The 22,084-nt window shown below is 36.6% G+C and overlaps 1 protein-coding gene across 1 annotated transcript in view; it reads left to right on the top strand.

Moving 5' to 3' along the window:
* TBCA (tubulin folding cofactor A) overlaps positions 1-17,816 on the top strand; it is an 85,612-nt gene extending 67,796 nt beyond the window's left edge. Inside the window, exons 2-4 of the mRNA XM_050795742.1 lie at positions 412-517; positions 15,693-15,779; positions 17,559-17,816. Coding sequence (XP_050651699.1) covers positions 412-517; positions 15,693-15,779; positions 17,559-17,639 — 274 coding nt within the window. The 3' untranslated portion in view covers positions 17,640-17,816. The remainder of the gene's footprint in view (positions 1-411; positions 518-15,692; positions 15,780-17,558) is intronic.
* The last annotated feature ends 4,268 nt before the right edge of the window (positions 17,817-22,084 follow it).

Raw genomic sequence — 22,084 nt, forward strand, 5'->3', positions numbered from 1 at the left:
AAAAATACAAAATATATTAGCTGGGTGTGGTGGTGGGTGCCTGTAGTCTCAGCTACTCGGGAGCCTGAGTCAAGAGAATGGTGTGAACCCGGGAGGTGGAGCTTGCAGTGAGCCGAGATCTCGCCACTGCACTCCAGCCTGGGTGACAGAGCAAGACTCTGTCTCAAAGAAAAAAAAAAAGAATTTCATGCTTTGATAGATTGCACTTATGTTAGGCAGGTATAGGATTTAAGAGCATGAGGATCATACTTACATCTCTGACTAAACTATTTTTCTTCTGTTCCTTCCTCCCCCCTATCTAATATATCTACTTTGGCATTCTAAATATAGTATGTTTTATATTTACACAGTTTCTTTCTTATGGTCTAGAGAGAAAGCTAATTTTCTGAAATATTTTTGGTTTTTCTATAGGTTGGTCAAAGAAAAAGTGATGTATGAAAAAGAGGCAAAACAACAGGAAGAAAAGATTGAAAAAATGAGAGCTGAAGATGGTGAAAATTATGACATTAAAAAGCAGGTAAAATTATATCATAACAATAGCTAACATTTACAGAATGCCATATTAACTAATGTAGTTTTTACAATAGTTCTCTGACTGAGATTATATTATTATTTATTTCTTTACTATTAAAACTTCCATTTAAAGATAAGGAAACTAAAACACAGGTTAAATAACTGCCCAAATCATACTGTTGCTAAGTGACATAGCTGAGGTTTAGTTTATTCTGTATTTAGTTTGAATTTTTGTTTGAGACAGGGCCTCACTCTGTCATCCAGGCTAGAGTGCAGTGGTGTGATCACGGCTCACTGCAGCCTTGACCTCTCGGCTCAAGCAATTCTCCCACCTCAACTCCCCAAAGTGCTGGGATTACAGGCATGAGCCACTGCACCTGGCATAGCTAAGATTTGAACACAGGCATTCTTTTTCTAGTATCTGTACTCTTAATCGCTAAACTTTACTGCCTTTCGATTTTTAAGTATCAAATATAAAAATGGACTAATATTATATTAATTATATATTTAGATTCACAAATATTTTCTCCAAACTGATGTGAAGACCACAAAAATAAAATATGTATTGCACTTTTCAATGACTACTTCTGATTGTCTTCATGACAAATTTCAGTGGCCTTAACATTGCATACAAGTCTCTTCTTGATCTTGAATCAGGAAATGAAGTTACATCTGCTTATCTAACCTCATTTCTTACCAATCCCTATCTCGACCTCTTAGGTGCCCTATAGCTCCCTGAACATGCCCTTTCTTCTTTGCCTCTGAAATTTTGCATGTCTGAGATGCTCTTACTCCTGGCCTTACTTATCCTTTCCTTATTAATTTCTGTTCTTCCTTGAGGTCTCTTCTACTCTCACCTCTAGACTGAGTTAGGTGCCCCTGCTTTTCGCTCCCATAACACTTCTTCTTTTTTTTTTTTTTTTTTTTTTTTTTGAGACGGAGTCTCGCTCTGTCACCCAGGCTGGAGTACAGTGGCCGGATCTCAGCTCACTGCAAGCTCTGTCTCCCAGGTTTATGCCATTCTCCTGCCTCAGCCTCCCACGTAGCTGGACTACAGGCGCCTGCCACCTCGCCCGGCTAGTTTTTTTTGTATTTTTAGTAGAGACGGGGTTTCACTGCCCATAACACTTCTTTATTCCCATCATAGCATATATTGAACGTTCATTCTCAGCTGACAGTTGCTTCATAATTCCTTGAGAAAATAAAGGCCATTAGGGAATTTTCTCATATTCTTATGACAAAATCTATCAACCTATCTGCATCTGTACGTATACCACCTTCCTTCCTGTAAGAGTGGATTATGTGCCCTAGCCCTTGTTATAACTATCAGTGACATTGTTATTACTCTTTTTTCCCTCATCTTAAATACCTCAATAGCATCTGACACAAGTTACCACTTTCACCTTGAAACTTGACACATCCTCTGAGGTGTTCAAAATTAAAATCTTGATCTCACAGTACTCCAACCTACTCTCCCAAACAAAAAAACTATTTCTTCTTTCTTTTTCCTCATCTCAGTGAGTGGTACCTCCACTCATCAGTGAGTGGTACCTCCACTCAAGCTAAAAATTTAGTTGGTCCCTTCTTGATATTTTTCTCTCTTTCTAATAACCACATCCAATATCAGCATCTCCTATTTCTTGTTTTCTTTTCTTTTCCTTCTTTTTTGAGACGGAGTCTTGCTGTGTCACCCAGGCTGGAGTGCAGTGGTGCAGTCTCAGCTCACTGCAATGTTCACCTCCCGGGCTCAGCTGATTTTCCTGCCTCAGCCTCCCAAGTAGCTGGGATTAACAGGCATGCACCACCACACCCGGCTAATTTTGTATTTTAGTAGAGACAGAGTTTTGCCCTGTTGGCCAGGCTGTTGAACTCCTGACCTCAGGTGATCTGCCTGCCTTAGCCTCCCAAAGTGCTGGGATTACAGGGGTGAGCTACCGCGCCCAGCCAGCACTTCCTATTTCTTACTCTCTATTTTTCTCTCTACTGCCATTGTTCTAGTCTAGTCCACTATCATCTCTTGCTGGTATTATTTATTGCAGAAGCCTCCCAGTTGGCATACTTCTTTCACCCTTGACATCCTCCATTCCTTCCCCACCACAACCACCAAATAAATCTCTATAAAATGTACCTCAGATCACTTGGTCTTCTACTTAAAATCTAGTGTCAGATGCATTTAAAATAATTCCCAGGTGACAGTTTTAAAAAAGGAGAGTGTGAACCAGCTTATACAAACTATATCTTAAAATTTATTTTTAAAATCAGCTCATGAACTCAAAGTCATTTTTGCCGTGTAAATTGTGGCATAATTGGTAATCACACTTAACTCAGGCTTAATTCAGCAAAATTAATCATTTAAAATAGATTTTTTTGTAGGGAGTTGCTTTCTGCCATGCAGAAGAAATGCAGCAGCAGCTGAAACAGCTTGTTGGCTGTGTCTTCCCTTGGCTGTCTAGGAAGACAGCCTTCTTATTTTATTAAGCTTTTAGGAGAGGCCATCTTCCTTTATTTGTGATATAGCACTGTGTGTATAAAAGACATTTGTGTGTCAGATACTCATAAATTGAGGGAGGATTAGTAAACAGATGTGTAGATGTAGTATGTCCCCTTTATTTTGTTTTTTAATATTAATAAATTATATTGGGCAGTGGGGTCTCTTTGTGAAGCCCAAGCTGGAGTTTAGTGGTGTGATCCTAGCTCACTGTTACTGTCTCAAACTCCTGGGTTCAAGTGATGCTCCCACCTCAGCCTCCAGAGTAGCTGGGACTACAGATATGTGCCACCATGCCTGGCCAATTGTTAAATTTTTTATAGAGACAGGGTCTCACTTTCTTGTTTAGGCTGGTCTTCAATTCCTGGCCTCCAGCAATCCTCCCACCCTAGCCTCTCAGAGTCCTGGGATTATATGCGTGAGCTCCCTGGCCTGGCCTTATCCACCTTTATGAACTAACTACCCTTCATAAGGATTTACATATGGAATGTAACCTTTTATTCTTAAAATTATGATACATACTGCTTTTGTACCTCTTTCACTACATCTAGTGGGAAAATATTATGACATAGTATGTAATTTTATTTTATCCAGGTCCTTCTTGGACTTCATCAGCTTGTTTTCCCGGTCATGTAGCTAGTGACCTCATTTAGTCTTTTTCTTTGCCCTGCTTTTTTTCACCATCAATAATGTATTTTAAAATAGCCCTATAGCTAAAATAGTAGTTATCAGTTACATGGAGTGGAGGAATAAATGTGTTCCCTTTCTAAATAAAATTCTATAAATAATGTTACGGGTTATCACAGAACCTGTTTTCATTTATATTCATGTATGTATCATATTTCAATAAAATCACTACTTTATAGGTAAGGATTAACTACTGAATCCTGTGTTGTACTTGTCATTTCAAAATACCAGCCACATACTAGTTGCATTATTGACGACATACACAGATGTAAAAGGGAAAAAAAATTGTTCAAAAGTTGTTTCTACCCTCAGCCATGTTAAAATTCTCTTTTTGGTCATAGGTATCATAGTTTTTAACAGGATTTGTTAGATTCATAGCCAACTTAGTACTTATTCAGAAATAGCATCTCATATCTCATTATAGAACAATAGTTGTTTCTGTTTGCTTCTGTTGTCGACCTACCAAGTATATAGTTGTCGATTGCAGTTTTGTTTCAGAGTTTCCTAAAAACTTGTCTTTAGCCAACCTGCATACATTTCTTAATTTCCTTTCCCTGGCTTAGCTATATTATGGCCATTCATATTTGTTTATCATATACAATGGGTGTTGCATAACCAAAAGAACGGTCTGTTCCTGATTGCCTGAGACTTTAAGGTCAGCAATGATTTTCTTAACATTTATCGTGCCTCTCGTAGAAAATATCAAGAAAGCCAAGTGCTGCATTTTGTGGGTTTTCTACACTTCTCCCTAGATTTCTTCCTCTTCTGAGCTAAACACTCTTCTGAGCTTCTGAGACTGTCCTCAGTCACTTCTCACTACTTTGGCTCTTCTCTCGCTTGGATCCTTTTTTCTCTGGCTTTCCTACCTCTTCTAAATTGGCTGTATTTTAAGCACACACTTAAGATGCTATCTCTTATTCTATACCAAACTCTTACCTGAAGATGGTTGCCAGAAATCAGGGGACAGTCCCTCTGTTGGACTAGGTATAATTTTGGTTCTTTTAAAATAAGTAATTAGGCCAGGTACAGTGGCTCACACCTGTAATCCCGGCCCTTTGGGAGACCAAGCTGGGTAGATCACTTGAGCCTAGGAGTTTGAGACTAGCCTGGGGAACAAGCTAGTCTCAAACTAGCTTGTTTGCATTAGTTCGTTTTTACACTGCTATATAGAACTACCTGAGACTGGGTAATTTATAAAGAAAAAAGGTTTACTTGACTCTCAGTTCCACATGGCTGGGGAGACCTCAGGAAACTTATAATCATGGCAGAATGTGAAGGGGAAGCGAGCACCTTCTTCACAAGGTGGCAGGGGCGAGAGAGAGAGAGAACAAGTGGGAAGTGCCCCACTTTTAAACCCTCTGATCTCATGAGAACTCACTCACTATCAGAGCATGTAGGAAACCGCCCCTATAATCCAATCATCTCCCACTAGGTCCCTCCCTAACATGTGGGGATTACAATTCAAGATGAGATTTGTGTGGGGACACAGAGTGAAACCATATCAAAGGTGAAACTGTCTCTACAAAAAAATTTTTTTAAAAAATGTATTAGAATACAAAAAATTAGCTGGGTGTGGTAGTGTGCATCCATAGTCCCAGCCACCTAGGAGGCTGAGGTGAGAGGATCACCTGAGCCCAGGAGGTCAAGGCTGCAGTGAGCCATGATCATGCCACTGTACTCCAGCCTGGGTGACAGAGTGAGGCCTTCTCTCAAAAAATATATAAAATAAAATAGAAAAGTAAAAGTAAGCAACTAGATAAAAGTTTTCAGGAGGCCAGAATATCAGTCAATTAAATATTTATTCTGTTTTTTTTTTATTTTCTGACTAAACAATATAACATGTCATTCAAATATTGCCCAAATTGATTTTAGCCTTCCGCTTCTGATAGCTCTCTTCTTCTCCACCAGTTAAGGTTGGGTACAGAGGGTTTTGCCCTCACTTGGTAAAGCTTTCTGGTTTGTTTTTCAACGTATCCTGGGGCATAATGATTGGCAGTAATGACACTCAGTCAGACATATCTCTGTCATTTCTCCTGAGGGCACAACTCATCTCTTAGGTTCCAGAAGTAATAAGACAAACTGGTATAATTTTTGGACAAAGAGTTCTCAGTTTTCTCACAAAAGAGTTCTCACAAAAGCTTTGCAATTATTGCATATAATTGCAGTAATATAAAATTCATCTTTTTGAAAACGATGTACACACTTTTTTTTACTCTTTGAAACAAGAGTGAACATTTACGATGACATGTTTCTATGTTTTTCCTAAAAATATAAAGGGGAAATTTTTTTCATTAAATATATGGAAAACTTTAGGAGGCTTCAGTCAACAAAGAAGATACCCCTTTGACCAGGAGTGTCTCACAAGGCTGATCCTCAAAGAAAAACCCAGATTTTCTTTTAATCAGTAATAAAAATATGGAAAATAACTTACAATCATGCAAGAAAATGTGTTTGTCTCTTGGTACATATATGCAGGCTTATAGAAGGTAATACACTTGCTTTTTTATTTTTTGTTGTAGATTTCACAGGAAATTCCAAAAGAAATTCAAAGAGGTCTTGTACATCCTTCATCCTACCTCCCCCAATGTTAGTATCTTGTGTAAATATAATACAGTATTCAAACCCTGGAGTTGACATTGGTACACCACAGAGCTTACTCATATTTCACTAGTTATACCTGCACTCATTAGTGTGTTTGCATGTATAGTTCTCTGCAGTAGCATGTGCAGCAACCAGTCAAGATGGAGAACTGTTCCATCGCAAAGCTCCCTCTTGCCACCTCTTTTTAGCCACCCCATCCTCTCTGCTTCCTAAACCCTAAATAGTTACACTGCCTCCAGAATGTCACATAACATAGAATGGAATCTACAGTATGTAACCTTTTAAAATTGGCTTTTTCTATTTTATATAATTCCCTTTAGGTCCATTGAAGTTATTGAGCGTATCAATAGTTTGTTCTTTATTGCTACTAAGTAGTATTCCATGGTTTGGATGTACTAACATTTAACCTTTGATGACCATTTGGATTGTTTCCAGGTTTTTGCTGTTGTGGGAAAAGCTGCTGTGAACATTCATGTACAGTTTTGATGTGAACATAACTTTTATTTTATGTGGTTTTGGGGGAACAGGTGGTTTTTGGTTACATGAGTAAGTTCTTTAATGGTGATTTTTGAGATTTTGTGCACCCATCACCCAAGCAGTATACACTGAACCTGATTTATAGTCTTATCCCTCACCCCATTTGTACCCTTTCCGTCTGAGTCCCCAAGGTCTATTGTGTCATTCTTATGCCTTTGCATCCTCATAGCTTTGCTCCCACTTAAAAGTAAGAACATGTGATGTTTGCTTTTCCATTCCTGAGTTACCTCACTTAGAGTAATAGTCTCCAGTCCCATCCAAGTTGCTGCAAATGCCATTAACTCATTCCTTTTTATGGCTGAGTAGTATTCCATCATATATATATATGCATGCCACAGTTTATCCACTTGTTGAGTGATGGACATTTGGGTTGGTTCCACATTTTTGCAGTTGTGGATTGTGCTGCTGTAAACATGCGTGTGCAAGTATCTTTTTCATATGATGACTTCTTTTCCTCTGGGTAGATACCCAGTAGGAATTGCTGGATCAAATGGTAGTCCTACCTTTAGTTCTTTAAGGAATCTCCACCAACATCTATTATTTTTTTATTTTTTGATTATGATCATTCTTGCAGGGGTAAGGTGGTATCGCATTGTGGTTTTGATTTGCATTTCCCTGATCATTAGTGTTGGGCATTTTTTCGTATTTTGTTGGCCATTTGTATGTCTTTTGAGAATTGTCTATTCATGTCCTTAACCCACTTTTTGATGAGATTGTTTGTTTTTTTCTTGCTGATTTGTTTGAATTTGTTACAGATTCTGGATATTAGTCCTTTGTCAGATGTATAGATAGTGAAGATTTTCTCCCACTCTGTGGCTTGTCTGTTTACTCTGCTGACTGTTCCTTTTGCCATGCAAAAGCTCTTTAATTAAGTCCCAGCTATTTATCTTTGTTTTTATTACATTTCCTTGTGGGTTCTTAGTTATGAAATCATTGCCTAAGCCAATGTCTAGAAGGGTTTTTCCAATGTTATCTTCTAGAATTTTTATGGTTTCAGGTCTTAGATTTAAGTCCTTAATCCATCTTAAGTTGATTTTTGTGTAAGGTGAGAAATAAGGATCCAGTTTCATTTTCCTACATGTGGCTTGCCAAGTGTCCCACCACCATTTGTTGAAAAGGGTGTCCTTTCCCCACTTTATGTTTTTGTTTGCTTTGTCAAAGATAGTTGGCTGTAAGTATTTGGGTTTATTTCTAGGTTCTGTACTCTTGAACATAAGTTTTCATTTCTGTAGGATAAATGCCTAACAGTGCAATTACTAGGTTGTATTCCTGTGGTTTTTGTTTTAAAAGAAACTACCAAACTCTTTTCCGGAGTGGCTGTACTATTTTATGTTCCCACCAGCAATGAGTCAATTTCTCTACATCCTTACCAGCATTCAGTGTGATCTCTATTTTTTAATTTTAGCATTTAGCCATCAGCTGTATGATAGCTGTACAGTGATAACTCATTGTGCTTTTAATTTGCATTTCCATAATGGCTAATAATGTTGAACATTTTTTCATGTGCTTATTTGCTGTCTGTATATCCTCTTCAGTGAAAATGAGTGATCAGGACTTTTGCCCACTAATTGGATGCTTTGTTTTTTTACATTTGAGTTTTGAGAGTTCATTGTATATTCTAGACACATGCCCTTTGTCAGATACGTGGTTTGCAGATATTTCTGTCTGTAGTTTGTCTTTTTCTCCTCTTAACAGTGTCTTTGACAGAGAAACAGGGATTTTTTTTTGTTTTTGTTTTGAGACAGAATCTTGCTTGGTCGCCCAGGCTGGAGTGCAGTGAGGAGATCTCGACTCACTGCAACCTCTGCCTCCTGGGTTGAAATGTTCCTTCTGCTTCAGCCTCCCAAGTAGCTGGGACTGCAGGCATGCGCTACCATGCCTGGCTAGTTTTTTTTTTTTTTTGAGACGGAGCCGTACTCTTTGCTGGAATGCAGTGGTGTGATCTCAGCTCACTGCAACATCTGCCTCCCAGGTTCAAGCAATTCTCCTGCCCCAGCCTCTGTAGTAGCTGGGATTATATGCGCCTGCCGCCATGCCCAGCTAATTTTTGTGTTTTTAGTAGAGAAAATGTTTCACCGTGTTGGTCAAGCTGGTCTCGAACTCCTGACCTCAAGTGATCTGCCCGCCTTGGCCTTCCAAAGTGCCGGGATTATAGGCATGAGCCATTGCACCCAGCCAAGTTTTTAAATTTGAGAACATCCAATTTATCAGTACTTCCTTTTATGAATCACACTTTTGGTTTCAGGGCTAAGGTCTCTTGGCTTGTCTTAGATTCCAAAGATTTTCTTTTTTTTTTTTTTCCCTGAAAGTTGTATGATTTTGTGTTTTATATTTAAGTCTTCAATCCATTTTGAGGTAATTTTTATATAAGGTGTGACGTTTGGTTTGAGATTCATCTTTTTGCCAATGTCCAGTTGCTCCAGCAGCATTTGTTGAAAAGGCTGTCCTCCCTTCATTGAATTGCTTTTGTATCTTTGTCAAAAATAGTTGGACATACTTGTATGGGTTTACTTTTGTGTTCTCTCTTCTGGTTCATTAATCTTTACCCCTTTAACAACACTGCACTGTTTTGATTCCATACCGATGTAGTAAATCTTAACATTGGGAAGAGTGTCTATTTTATTTTATTTTTTCAAAATTATTTTAGCTTTTCTAGTTTGTTTTGGCTTTCCATGTAAATTTTTAAATAAGCCTGTCTGTATCTATAAAACACCTTTTGATAGGAATTGCATTAAACCTAAAAATCAGTTTGGGGCAAATTGATGTCCCAGTTAATGGACATGGTAAGTCTTTCTAATTTATTTAGGTCTGATTTCTTTCATCAGCATTTTATAATTTTCAGCATACAGATCCTGCACATTATAAATGTATAGTGAAGTTTTTTGTTTGTTTTTTTTTGACTCTCTTGCAAATGGTACTGTTTTTAGTTTTGGTTTCCACATACCATATCTGTTGTTAGATATAAAAATGCAGTTGATTGTTTTTTGTGTGTGTGTGTTGATCTTGTAACCTGCAAACTCACCTTGCTGAACTTATTCTAGGATTATATTCATTTTCTTTCTCAGACCTGATGATGTGAATTACATGGATTGATTTTCAAATATTTAACCGTCCTTGCATACATACAATGAATCCCACTTGATACTGGTGTATAAATAATTATTTGTATACATTGCTGAATTCAATTTGCTAATTTGTTGAGGCAGTTTTCTTTTTTTGTGCTGTCTTTATGCGGTGTTGCTGTAAGGTTAATACTGATTTCATAAAATCGTTTGGGAATATTGATTTAAAAAATCATTTGTTCCTTTTCTGTTTTCTTGAAGGATTTGTGTAAAATTGGTGTTAATTGTTATTTAAATATTTGGTAGAATTGTCTGTTGAAATTGTCTGGGCCTGGAGAGCTCTTTTGTAGGAACTTTTAAATTACAACTTCATTCAGCAGAACATTGGAGAAAAGGTATTTTTTAAATTAACACCAAAAATAAATTATAACTTCAGTTTCTGTAGTGATTAATAGGACTGTTTAAGTAATTAAGTTTGGGTAGTTGGTAGTTTTTGAGGAATTGGTCAGTTTCTCCAAAGTTGTTTATGAACATTATGAACAATATTATAACATCATTTATAGTATTTCTTCTCGTTTTAATAGTTGCAGGATCTGTAATGATATCCTCTATTTTGGACTACTTTTGGTGATTTCTGCCCTTTCACTTTATCTTTGTCTGTCTTCCTAAAGGTTTATCAGCGTGTTTTTTTTTTTCTTTTCAAGAAACCAGCTTTTTGGTTTTTTAATTTTATTACTATTTTTTTGAGACAGGGTTTCACTCTGTCGCCCAGACTGGAGTGCAGTGGTACGATCCTAGCTCACTGCAGCCTTAACCTCCCAAGCTCAAGCACTTCTCCCACTTTGGCCTACCAAGTAGCTGGGACTACAGATGTGTGTCACCACGCCTGGCTAATTTTTTGTAGAGATGGGGTCTTGCCATGTTGCCCAGGCTGGTTTCGAATTCCTGGGCTCAAGCGATCTGCCTGCCCCGACCTCCCAAAGTGTTAGGATTACAGGCGTGAGCCATGGCACCCAGCCAAAACCGGCTTTTTGTTTCATACAGTTTTGTCTATTGCTTTTCTGTTTTTAATTTCGTTGATTTCTGCTCTTATATATTATTTCCTTCCTTCTGCTTGTTTTAGGTTTATTTTGCTCTTTTTCTAGGTTCTTGAAGCAAGAACTTATTTAAATTAAATTAAAACAAGATTATTAATTTCAGACCTTTCCTTTTTATTAATGTGGGCATTTAGTGCTGTAAATTTCCCAACAGACACTGCTTTAGCTGCATCCCATAAAATTTGACATGTTATATTTTCATTTCCATTTATATATGTCTTTATTTGAGACTTTTTTTTTTGGCCCATGGGTTCCTTACATGTATGTTGTATAATTTCTAAGTAGGGATTTTCCTTTCTGTTATGATTTCTAATTTTACTCCATTACAGTCAGATAATGTATTATGTAGGATTTCAGTTCTTTTAAATTTGTTGGGGTTTTTGCTATTGTTCGGGTTTTTTGATCCAGAATATGGCTTACTTCAGTAAATATTTCATGGGTACTTGAAAAGTACTTGTATTCTCCTTATTACAACACTGTATTCTCCTTTCTTTCTGAGGTAGAGTGTTCTATAAAAGTCAGTTACACCTTGTGTGTTGGTGTTGTTCAGTTCTTTTATACCTTTACTGATTTTCATCTAATATTTCTATCAGTTGCTGAGAGTGGGGTATTGAAATCCCCAGCTTGTGTATATGGATTTGTCTGTTTTTCCTTTCAGCGCTATCAGTTTTGGTTTTACATATCTTAAAACTCTGTTGTTTAATGCATGCACATCTAAGATCACTATGTTTTCTTGGTAGATTGATAATTTTATGATAATGTAACATCCCTCTTTGTCTGTGATAATTATTTTGCTTTGAAGTTTACTTCATCTGGTATGAAGTTTAACCACTCCTGATTTTTCGGCTTTTTAGAGGCAAGGTCTCACTCTTTTGCCTAGGCTGGAGTACATTGTCACGATCATAGCTCATTGTAACCTCCCAGCTCCTGGGCTCAAGTAATCCTCCTGTCTCAGGCTCTTGAGTAGCTAGAACTATAGGCATGTGCCACCACACTCACCTAATTTTTATTTTTTGTACACAGAGTTTCACTGTGTTGCCCAGGCTGGTTGCAAACTGCTGACCTCAAGCGATCTTCCTGCCTTGGTCTCCTTAAGTGCTGGGATCATATAGGAATGAGCCACCATGCCTAGCCCTGCTTTTTTAAATTTATTTTTTCCCATCCTTTTATTTTTTATTTTATTATGTTTGAAGTGAGTTTCTTGTAGACAGCATGTTATTGGATCCAGTCCATGAATCTCTGCCTTTTAACTAGTATATTTACACTTAAAGTAATTATTGATACATTAGAGCTTAAGGGCCCAAAGATCTTTTTTTTTTTTTTGACTTAAGATTCTTCTTACAATCTTACTCATTTGGCAATAACCATAAAATACAAGTCAAATAGATTTCCTGAGAAGTGAGTACATTACCATTTTACCACCATCTAAAGAAAACACTTAACCATTATTCCAGTAATCTCTGGATTGCTCTAGACCCCAGCCTGGCAAACTAATGCCATTGGTTTCAGAGGCAGCCAATAGCCAATATTAGAGTATCTATTGATTATTATAGCTATAGGTATAGCCAGCTTCTGATGGATGATCTGGATCCTTAAAGAAGCTGGAAACCTCATCACAATCAAGCAATAACCTAAGAGCTGGATTGACATTGGCCAGATTATTTCACAGAGCTCTTCTTTCTGACAGAAATGAAGATCTGCCCTTTGGGGTATTTCCTTTCCAATTTACGTATGTTTGTCTCTAAAGGAAATTGATTAGATTTTAGGTTCAGCCATTTATTCATAATACTTGAACCTTGCTAAACTAACTCCCAACTTCCATTTTACCAAATAAGTACCCCCTATAAAACCATAACTTGTTTTAAAAACAATTAGACATCAGTCAGTACCACATCCTGTTGTGTTTGTTCCTGTAAGGTTCTTTGCATCTCCCAGTCTGTGCCAAGATCCTGAATTAAGCTCAGACTTATCATAGTCAACATTAGAATAAACTGACAGTTGATTCAGATATTGTAAACAGAGGACAGTTAATTTGAATACTACCTCCCAAGGGAAACCCTTTGAAAGATAATATTCATTTAATTAAGTTTAGATGTTTTGGGGGGTATCTTTACATAATAATCACACCTCATATACTGTGTTTTAAAATTATTCCAGACAGTTGCAATTCAGTGTCCAAATGTAAAATATATGATTTATGGCTTTGATGAAGATGTGGTTTGTGGATTCCAAATCATAGTCATCACTGTGTTCCTTTGGCTGTCTGTGGCATGAGCTTCTTGAAGCAATCTCAAATGTTTATTTTCATGTTAATACACCTAGACTTATGGATTGGAGGATAGAGACCTTTTCTTTTTTTTTTTTTTTTTTTTTTTTTTTTTTTTTTTTTTTTTTTTTTTTTTTTTTTTTGAGACGGAGTCTCGCTCTGTCGCCCAGGCTGGAGTACAGTGGCCGGATCTCAGCTCACTGCAAGCTCCACCTCCCGGGTTCACGCCATTCTCCTGCCTCAGCCTCCCGAGTAGCTGGGACCACAGGCGCCCGCCAGCTCGCCCGGCTAGTTTTTTGTATTTTTTAGTAGAGACGGGGTTTCACTGTGTTAGCCAGGATGGTCTCGATCTCCTGACCTTGTGATCCACCCGTCTCGGCCTCCCAAAGTGCTGGGATTACAGGCTTGAGCCACCGCGCCTGGCCGAGACCTTTTCTTTTTCATCTTTGTATCCCCAGTACCTGGCATCCTGAAGACGTATAGTAAACTTATTGAATGAATTGGGGTAGTGTATGGGAGAGCCTGAGCTTTGGCCCTGTGTAAGTCGGAGTCCTGTTTTGATAGATTGAGGATTCTTGGTCTGTGATAATAGATAGAATTTTAATGAATAGAAGTTATTTTTGGATGGCATTGCTTAAAGGTTTTTTTGGTGGCTAAAGCTTAGAAAATATTTTTTTACAAACACATATAGTGACTTGTCATGGATTTGACCTATTCATTTCATCTTGTTTAATTCCTGTAACCATTCTGAAGGGAATTCCATAGGAAAGGAAATAGGAAAAATCCAGTATGAAATGTTCCTGTCACTGGTTTTTCACATGTATTCAAACTAACCAGATACACAAAAATAATTTAATGGCAGTGGTTAAATGTGTAGTCATAGTATGATTAGCTCTGAAATAAAATGATGATGTTATGTTTGAAATTTTCAACCTGTGCCTTATTAGTAAAAGAGGCTTAAGTTCAACAATAGATTTCCACCTGAGAAAATAGATGTGAATAAAGAACTTCTTCAGATTTTTGTTTTCAATATGAGCTCTGACAAAGCTATTTGGGAAAGGAAGACGGTACTGGGACCTAAAGTTTCTATTAAAATACAATATTATTGCCATTAAATTATATCATTACTTTTTATTTTATATGAGCTTGATAATCTCCTTAGTAAAAAGCTCAGATTTTCTACCCATTTCTTTAAAGGTATTTGACCAAACATTATTTTCTGGAAATAAATGTTTAGATGAGCTCTATGTTTCTTTCTGAGAATAGTTTAAGGAAATAAAGCTTACTGCTACTCTAAGAAAAAGCCCTATTTGAAGTCCAACATGTGGCATTAACTTATTTACTCTTACCAATTGGGTTTCCCTGTCATTGATTTGATTTTTTTTCTTTTATGATTTGATGTGTTATAGTCCAGTTTTGAATGATGGATTTTATGTCCAGAAATATCCTCTGGAATACATATTTCTGTGTTTAATTCTGTAGTGTCTGTCATCAGGAGGAATAGGCAAGAAGTTTAGATTCAGAGGGGTGCCACGTTGGTAATTTGGCTTACATTGCATGGGGAGAATAATCTCTCTCCTAAAATGAAGCACGAGGATAAGTAATAACTTTTTATGCATGATAAGCATCAAAAATATGAACCTGCTGGTCTTTGCTTTTCATTTTTCTTTACCTCTGTCTTTCAGTGTGAACCTCCTGCAGTGTGCACACGATGTGATCAATAACTCAATAACTTTTTTCATGCAGTAATTATCTCCATGTGATATTATCTGAACACTGTTTTTCTTTATTACTCAAAAGATGCAGGAGATATTTATATAACCAGCTGATCCCATTTTGGATAAAGGTGCTTTGTGACAGCAGGGGAAATAGTTTATTTTAAATAGCCTTTTAAAATAAATGCTCTATGAAAAGCTTTTGCAGTTAACTTTTACTTAGCATGAGAAGGTGATTACCAAAAAGATTTAGTTCTAAAACTTGTACTTTGTAGATTTTACAGTGTGATAGTCTTGCTTTTCTAACCTTTTTTTTTTTGTATTGAGATGGAGTTGCCCAGGCCAGAGTGCAATGGTGCAATCTCAGCTCATCGCAACCTCTGCAAGTAGCTGGGATTACAGGCATGCGCCACCATACCCAGCTAATTTTGTATTTTTAGTAGAGACAGGGTTTCTCCGTGTTGGTCAGGCTGGTCTCGAACTCCTGACCTCAGGTGATCCACCTGCCTCAGCCTCCCAAAGTGCTGGGATTACACACATGAGCCACTGTGCCCAGCCTTTCTTTCTAACTTCTAATAAACACAGTTTAAGTTAAAATATTGAACTATTTAACATAACCATAACTTTTTTCTGATTCCTGTTAATAAGGATATATTTACCAAGATATGAGCTAAACACATACAAGTTTTGCCATCTCTGAACATCTCACAGAGATTCTCATTCTAGGTAGAGATCCTACAAGAATCCCGGATGATGATCCCAGATTGCCAGCGCAGGTTGGAAGCCGCATATTTGGATCTTCAACAGATATTAGTAAGTAAAGACCTGTGTCATATGTTAAAAAAATTTTTTTTCAATCCAATACATGGAAAGCCAAAAGTTTAAATATTTAACACTGAGAACTAGTCAGCAGTATTTCTTATTCACTTGCCCTTTATACCACTATATTTTAAAATAATTAATGGAGTTTAAATTGTGTTTTGAATTATGCCTCCAGTAAAAGTACTGTTTTCTAGCATGTTTGTTCAATTCATTAAAATTTAGCTAAATTTATTTAAGTTATGATAGTACCAGTATTGTCCAGCAAGGTCTTGATTATTTGGTTTTCATACATAAAGATCTTTTGAGACATTGAGGATGAGTTGATTGATTAAAATTTTAAAAGATCTAATACTTCAAAAGAATTTGGGCTCTTAATAAAAGGATCTGGAATTCTTTCACATTCAAACCTAAATCAGTTTGAGAGAGGGGGAAAATACTGGTAATCTAGGTAGTCCCCTCATAATAACTTGGAGCTGAATAACACTTATACTTGCTGGTATAAATGCCTTGTGATACAGAAGGTAAATAAAGCAGGAAATAATAACTGTTAAAATACTAACTGAGATGGGAAGCATCATTTGTATTTCTTAACAGTTTAAATGCTTTTTTCTCTCATGAATCTAGTAGCTGAGAAAGTAATAGAAATTGCTTGAAAAAAATAATGTCGGCTGCCGGGCGCGGTGGCTCACGCCTGTAATCCCAGCCTTTTGGGAGGCTGAGGCGGGCGGATCACGAGGTCAGGAGTTGAAGACCAGCCTGACCAACATGGTGAAACCCCGTCTCTACTAAAATAAATACGAAAATAATAATAATAATGTCTTTGGATGATATATTTGTGTGTGAGGATGTATTCAACAATATCTCTGCCCCCGAAGAGCTTATATTTACTAACAGAGAACAAACATGTGTTTAAGGTATAACATGGAGGTTTAAGAAATTCTTACCTATAGTTTGAGCTAAGCAAATTCTCAGTCCTTTTGCTTTCAGTTTGCATATTAAATACACACATACTTTATTTCCTCTACTCTGTTTGTATATCTCCATCTTTTATTGACCTGACATAAATTGCTAACCATAGATAGCTTCATGTAAAAATCAAACAAGATTTCCTGTGTAGAGTAATTTAGATGATATTACTTCATTTTTCTGTTATCATTACAATATATTAGTAAAAGTTGCCTATATATCAGTATTATGGAAAAACTCAATCTTTAAATATCAGAAAATGAAAGATGTATTTTGTTTGCTTTAGTGTAGGGTATGTAATACCCATTAGCAAGCAAGCAATTCATTTGTTGAATTCAGAGATTATATTTAACTCTGTTGTGACATAGAAAGCCTTCTTTGTCATTGGGAATAGTTGGTGGATTATTTTGGCCTGAATGCTGTCATGTATGGAATATGTTAGTAAATCTTGCTTTTTACTTTTCTCTTTCGTATGATGATGATGGGTCAACAAAATGAGAATAAACTTTTCTGAGGTTTTTATTTAATTTACTTAATGCTGGTAGCTTTAGAAGGCTGTGTTATTCACTTATTATATGAGAATATATACAGTGAAGCAAAAGCACCAGTTTTTTCTTCCTTTCCTTGTAAAGAAGGAGCAGAATGTGGGAAACCTGTGGAATTACAGTATGTTTAGATGAGGCTTGGAATTTTTTACTTTTAATTTTTTAGTTATTTACATTAATGGTTTGTAATATTTGAGTAAATAACAAAGTACTGAAACTTGAAAAGGATAAACTTAATTTTTATTGTATTTCATTTTAGGAATGTGAAAAAGACTTGGAAGAAACTGAGGAATATAAAGAAGCACGTTTAGTACTGGATTCAGTGAAGTTAGAAGCCTGAAACTTTTCTTTTATGGGGTGGTTTTTGCATTGAATCCTGGGGTCCATTTTACAATCCATTATTTTTGACCACTGCTGTGTGTTCAAGTAGTGTGAGAATGTGATTGCCTTTATCTGGTTACGTATGTATTTCTTTGTCTAATTTAATATGTCAAATAAATGAATACATCTAATAAAATTGTTTATTTTGTACTTTACAAAATTTTTAAATTAACCTTTTATCATTAAACCACATAGACTTTATGACAGAGAACTATAATCTGTTAGGTTCTATTTAAACTCTATGTATTTTGCTTCGTAAGCATAGATTGAGTTTTAAAAAATAGGATACCAGTTTTTCAAATAACAATCCAAATTTTAGTTATAGTGGTACATACCTGTATTCCCAACTACTGGGGAGGCTAAAGTGGGAGGATTGCTTGAGCCCAGTAGTATGAGGGTGCAGTGAGGTATGATTACGCCACTGTACTCCAGCCTAGGGAACATAGCAGGACCCTATGTCTAAAAGATTGAATTATAAGCAGTTTATTTGGAATCGAATACAACTGATACAAAAGGAAGAACCCTTTTTGGGGAAGGTCTCACATAAGGCCTTCACAGTGAAAGTCTAACATTTCCATTACTATCAATGAATGAGAAACATTTAAATCTTTTTCCAGGACAGATTCACACAGAAAACACCCAACCATTTAGCTCTTCAAATAAGATTCTTATGAACAATGAAGAGTTGAATGGTATTTTTAAACAATAATGGCTATTGCCAGTGAAGTGGTGCTAGCAAATATTTAAAGGCTCTTCAGAATAGGAGGGGAGCCTCTGATTGGTAGCTTTTGCTGATTTCTGTGGTATAAATACTCCGACTGTGACCAATTTCATACTACTAATATGACATCACTGAACACAGAGTTATGAATATTTGGGCCAGCTCCACCACAATTTGGCTGTAGCCCAGTCTTGATTATCTAGATTGACTCGGGGGGAAAAAGTATCATTTTGTCAGAAAACATTTTTCTGGTACAGTTGTGACCCTATTAGCCAATCATGTGAGTTTATTTTCCAAAAATACAAGACAACTCATTTAGATTTTTTATATTTCCAGAAAATGTGTGTGAGCCTTATATCACCAGCCTAATGGGCATTGATATAAGGAACCAAATATCTATGTATAGCATTTAAATTTGAAAAGTCAAAATTGGAAAAAAACAACACTTGAATTTTTGCTGCATTAAATACTTACAGTGTTAGTATGGTTGGTATGATTTTGGAAGTTGCAGATAATTGCTAGAAATCATAACATATTTATTGAATACATCCAAAGATCAGAAAAGAGAAAAATAATTGTTTTTCCTAAATTATTCCTAAAGGTTCTGTTGTTATAAAGCACAGATTATATCACTTATAAACTTTTGCCAGGTGCGGTGGCTCATGCCTGTAATCCCAGCACTTTGGGAGGCCAAGGCAAGTGGATCACCTGAGGTCAGGAGTTCAAGACCAGTCTGACCAACATGGTGAAACCCCATCTCTACTAAAAAGTACAAAAATTTGCTGGGCATGATGGCAGGCACCTGTAATCCCAGCTACTTGGGGGACTGAGGCAGGAGAATTGCTTGAACCCAGGAGGCGGAGGTTGCAATGAGCCAAGATCCTGCCATTGCACTCCAGCCTGGGCGACAGAGCAAGACTCTGTCTCAAAAAATAAATAAATAAATAAATTTATTTACACATGCCAAAAATTACTTCTTCAGAGAGTAACATATATCAGAAGCATTTCTAAATTGGAATGTCATCCCAAAACATATTACATGCCATTTTAAAAGTATTTGAGGTGGGAAAAGGAAAAGTTGAGAAAATAAAAAGTAACTGTAATTATAGTGTAAAATGTGATATTAAGGTTAGTATTAGAGGTTTGAACACCAAGAAAATTAGATTATTTTGTGGTTGCTATCAAGCACCAGGCAATAGATAGGCTTGGGAAGGGATGAGGGATGGGAGGGAGCACTAATATTTAGTTTTCCAAGTAGTAGTTCATTTACAGAAACTATTTTGGTATTTTTTTTAATGTATAAGCATCTCTCTCTAGATAGATAGATATAGTAAATGGTTTCTTGACCAACTAAAGCTTAACGAGAACAAATACTAAAGTATATATAGATTCATATGTATAAGTTTTGCAGCAAGGACCCAAATCATGGTTACTAAAAAAATTACTTTGTTGCCAAAAAGCCTAGAAAAGAAGAAATCAATAATAAGGTAAATGAAAAAAAACCATATCTTTATTGGCCAAATGTGGTGGCTCACACCTGTAATCCTAGCACTTTGGGAGGCCAAGGTGGGCAGATCACCTGAGGTCAGGAGTTATGACCTGCTGGCCAACGTGGTGAAATCCCGTGTCTACTAAATACACAAACATTAGCCAGGCGTGGAGGCACGTGCCTGTAATCCCAGCCACCTGGGAGGCTGAGATAGGAGAATTGCTGGAATCTGGGAGCAGAGGCTGCAGTGAGCCGAGATCGCATCACTGCACTGCCACCTGGGTGACAGAGCAAGACTTTGTCTCAAAAAAGAAAAAAGAAGAAAAACAAATATATCTTTAGAGAATTCCTGTCTCCACTATAGATTTTATACTGGATCACTCTCGAAGTATTAATGAGAAGCCCAAGAGGCTTAACATCCTGTGAAGACTTTATTTCTGGGAATTTTTCATACATTCCACTTAGGTTTTCATGGCCATCAATAAGTATATTAAAATACGAGCAACTGGTATCAATTCAGCATCTTGTTTTTAAGTTTTTATTTAAACCCTTATATCTGTGTAATAATAGGTAGAAATTGCCAACTAATTTTGCCTCTTTTTCTTCCTGCCCCGACACCTGAGCCCTCAACCAACATACAGTAGTTGTCCAGTAAACATTTGTAGATTGAATGAAAAGCAAGAACATGTTTGACCTCTGGAAATGAGAGAAAGAATGCCAAGAAGGATTCCATCACATTGCAAACACATTTAATACAGTGCCTTTCCCACTGTTTTGACTGCAAACCACAATACAAAACACATTTTCCATTGTGACCCAGGACATATATATGAATGTGTGTGTGTATACAATATGTGTTCTTACTATGTACAACTCCTACCTGCTATTGGGTGGTGAAAAACACACCCAAATACAATCATATAAAATTATTCTATTTGTGAAAATTTTACACACACACACAGACATATAAATTTCTTAGATCAGTTGTCTTAGTGAATATGTGCAAAGTCATACAAATTGCAGGTATATAGTGTCATGGTAAAGTGTAACTACTTATAATTTGTAATATGCCCCGAGTCCTTGTACAGACAAATATAAAGGCTTCCATAGAGAACACAGGCAAAACAAAGGCATATAAGTGACAGATCCAAGTAGTGAACCTAACATCTGTATTTTTCTGTACAGCAAAGGTCACATCATTTTTAAGTAAGAATATGCATAGGACAAAGAAATAAAGATACAAGGTATGGAATCAGTAGGGTGACCAAGTCCAGGCTGGTTTTAATGCCAGTAAGAACATTCCCAAGTCCTAGCATCTTCACTTGTACATTCTTGGCTAATGGGTAGATTAGTCCTAGTAAATCAAAATACCCCCTCAGTGGTCCTGGACAGGGACTTTCTGTCTAGGCTTTTGGGACATTTATATTTCTGAATGAACATCAACATCCCAAGAACTAGGTTGTCTTTCTTTTCTCATGTTTTGTGCCATGTTAAGTTATGTGAATCTTTGCGGGGGAATGAAACTTGTGAGGAGGGGAGAGAAGGCACACTGCTAAAATAAGCACATGTTTATTTTATGAGTAATGAAAACTAGCTAAAACAATATATTGTAATGTTTGTTTAACATTTCTCAACTTTCTAGTCAGCAACATTCAAAGCCTGATATTTTAAAATTGCCTTTATACCTGTACCTGTGCACTGGATCACTTCCAGATTGAGCAGTCAAACCTGTTTAATCCAAATCACTTTGCAAACTTCATTACATTACTTGGGTTTTTAAAAATCCTATCAAATTTAATAAGGACATATCCTACAGCTAGTTATCACTTAAATCTTATTATTTGGTCATTTAGACAAACCAAAGATAGATTAATCCTTTCTTTGATGGCATTAAGGCCTTTAAATGTCAGTGTAAACTTGATGAGTATGTGGGAGCCAGAGCTGTGAGGCATTTGGTATTAAAGGGTTAATCAGATCATTTAGTCCCTGAAGCACCTTTGAGTGCTTTAGCTGGAAAGAAATTGAATGGTTTGGAAATGCTATACTATAAGACAAGTTATAAGTATTATTGTACTTGAAATTTTCAAGAGTGCTTCATAAAAATCTACATTGCTCTCCACTATTCATCTTACTACTCTTACAATATGAGAGGGATTTGCTCATGTATTGGACTGTTGCACAGAAAGGTTATAAT

The sequence above is a fragment of the Macaca thibetana genome, chromosome 6, assembly GCF_024542745.1.
Source record: "Macaca thibetana thibetana isolate TM-01 chromosome 6, ASM2454274v1, whole genome shotgun sequence".
Taxonomy (NCBI): Eukaryota; Metazoa; Chordata; class Mammalia; order Primates; family Cercopithecidae; genus Macaca; species Macaca thibetana.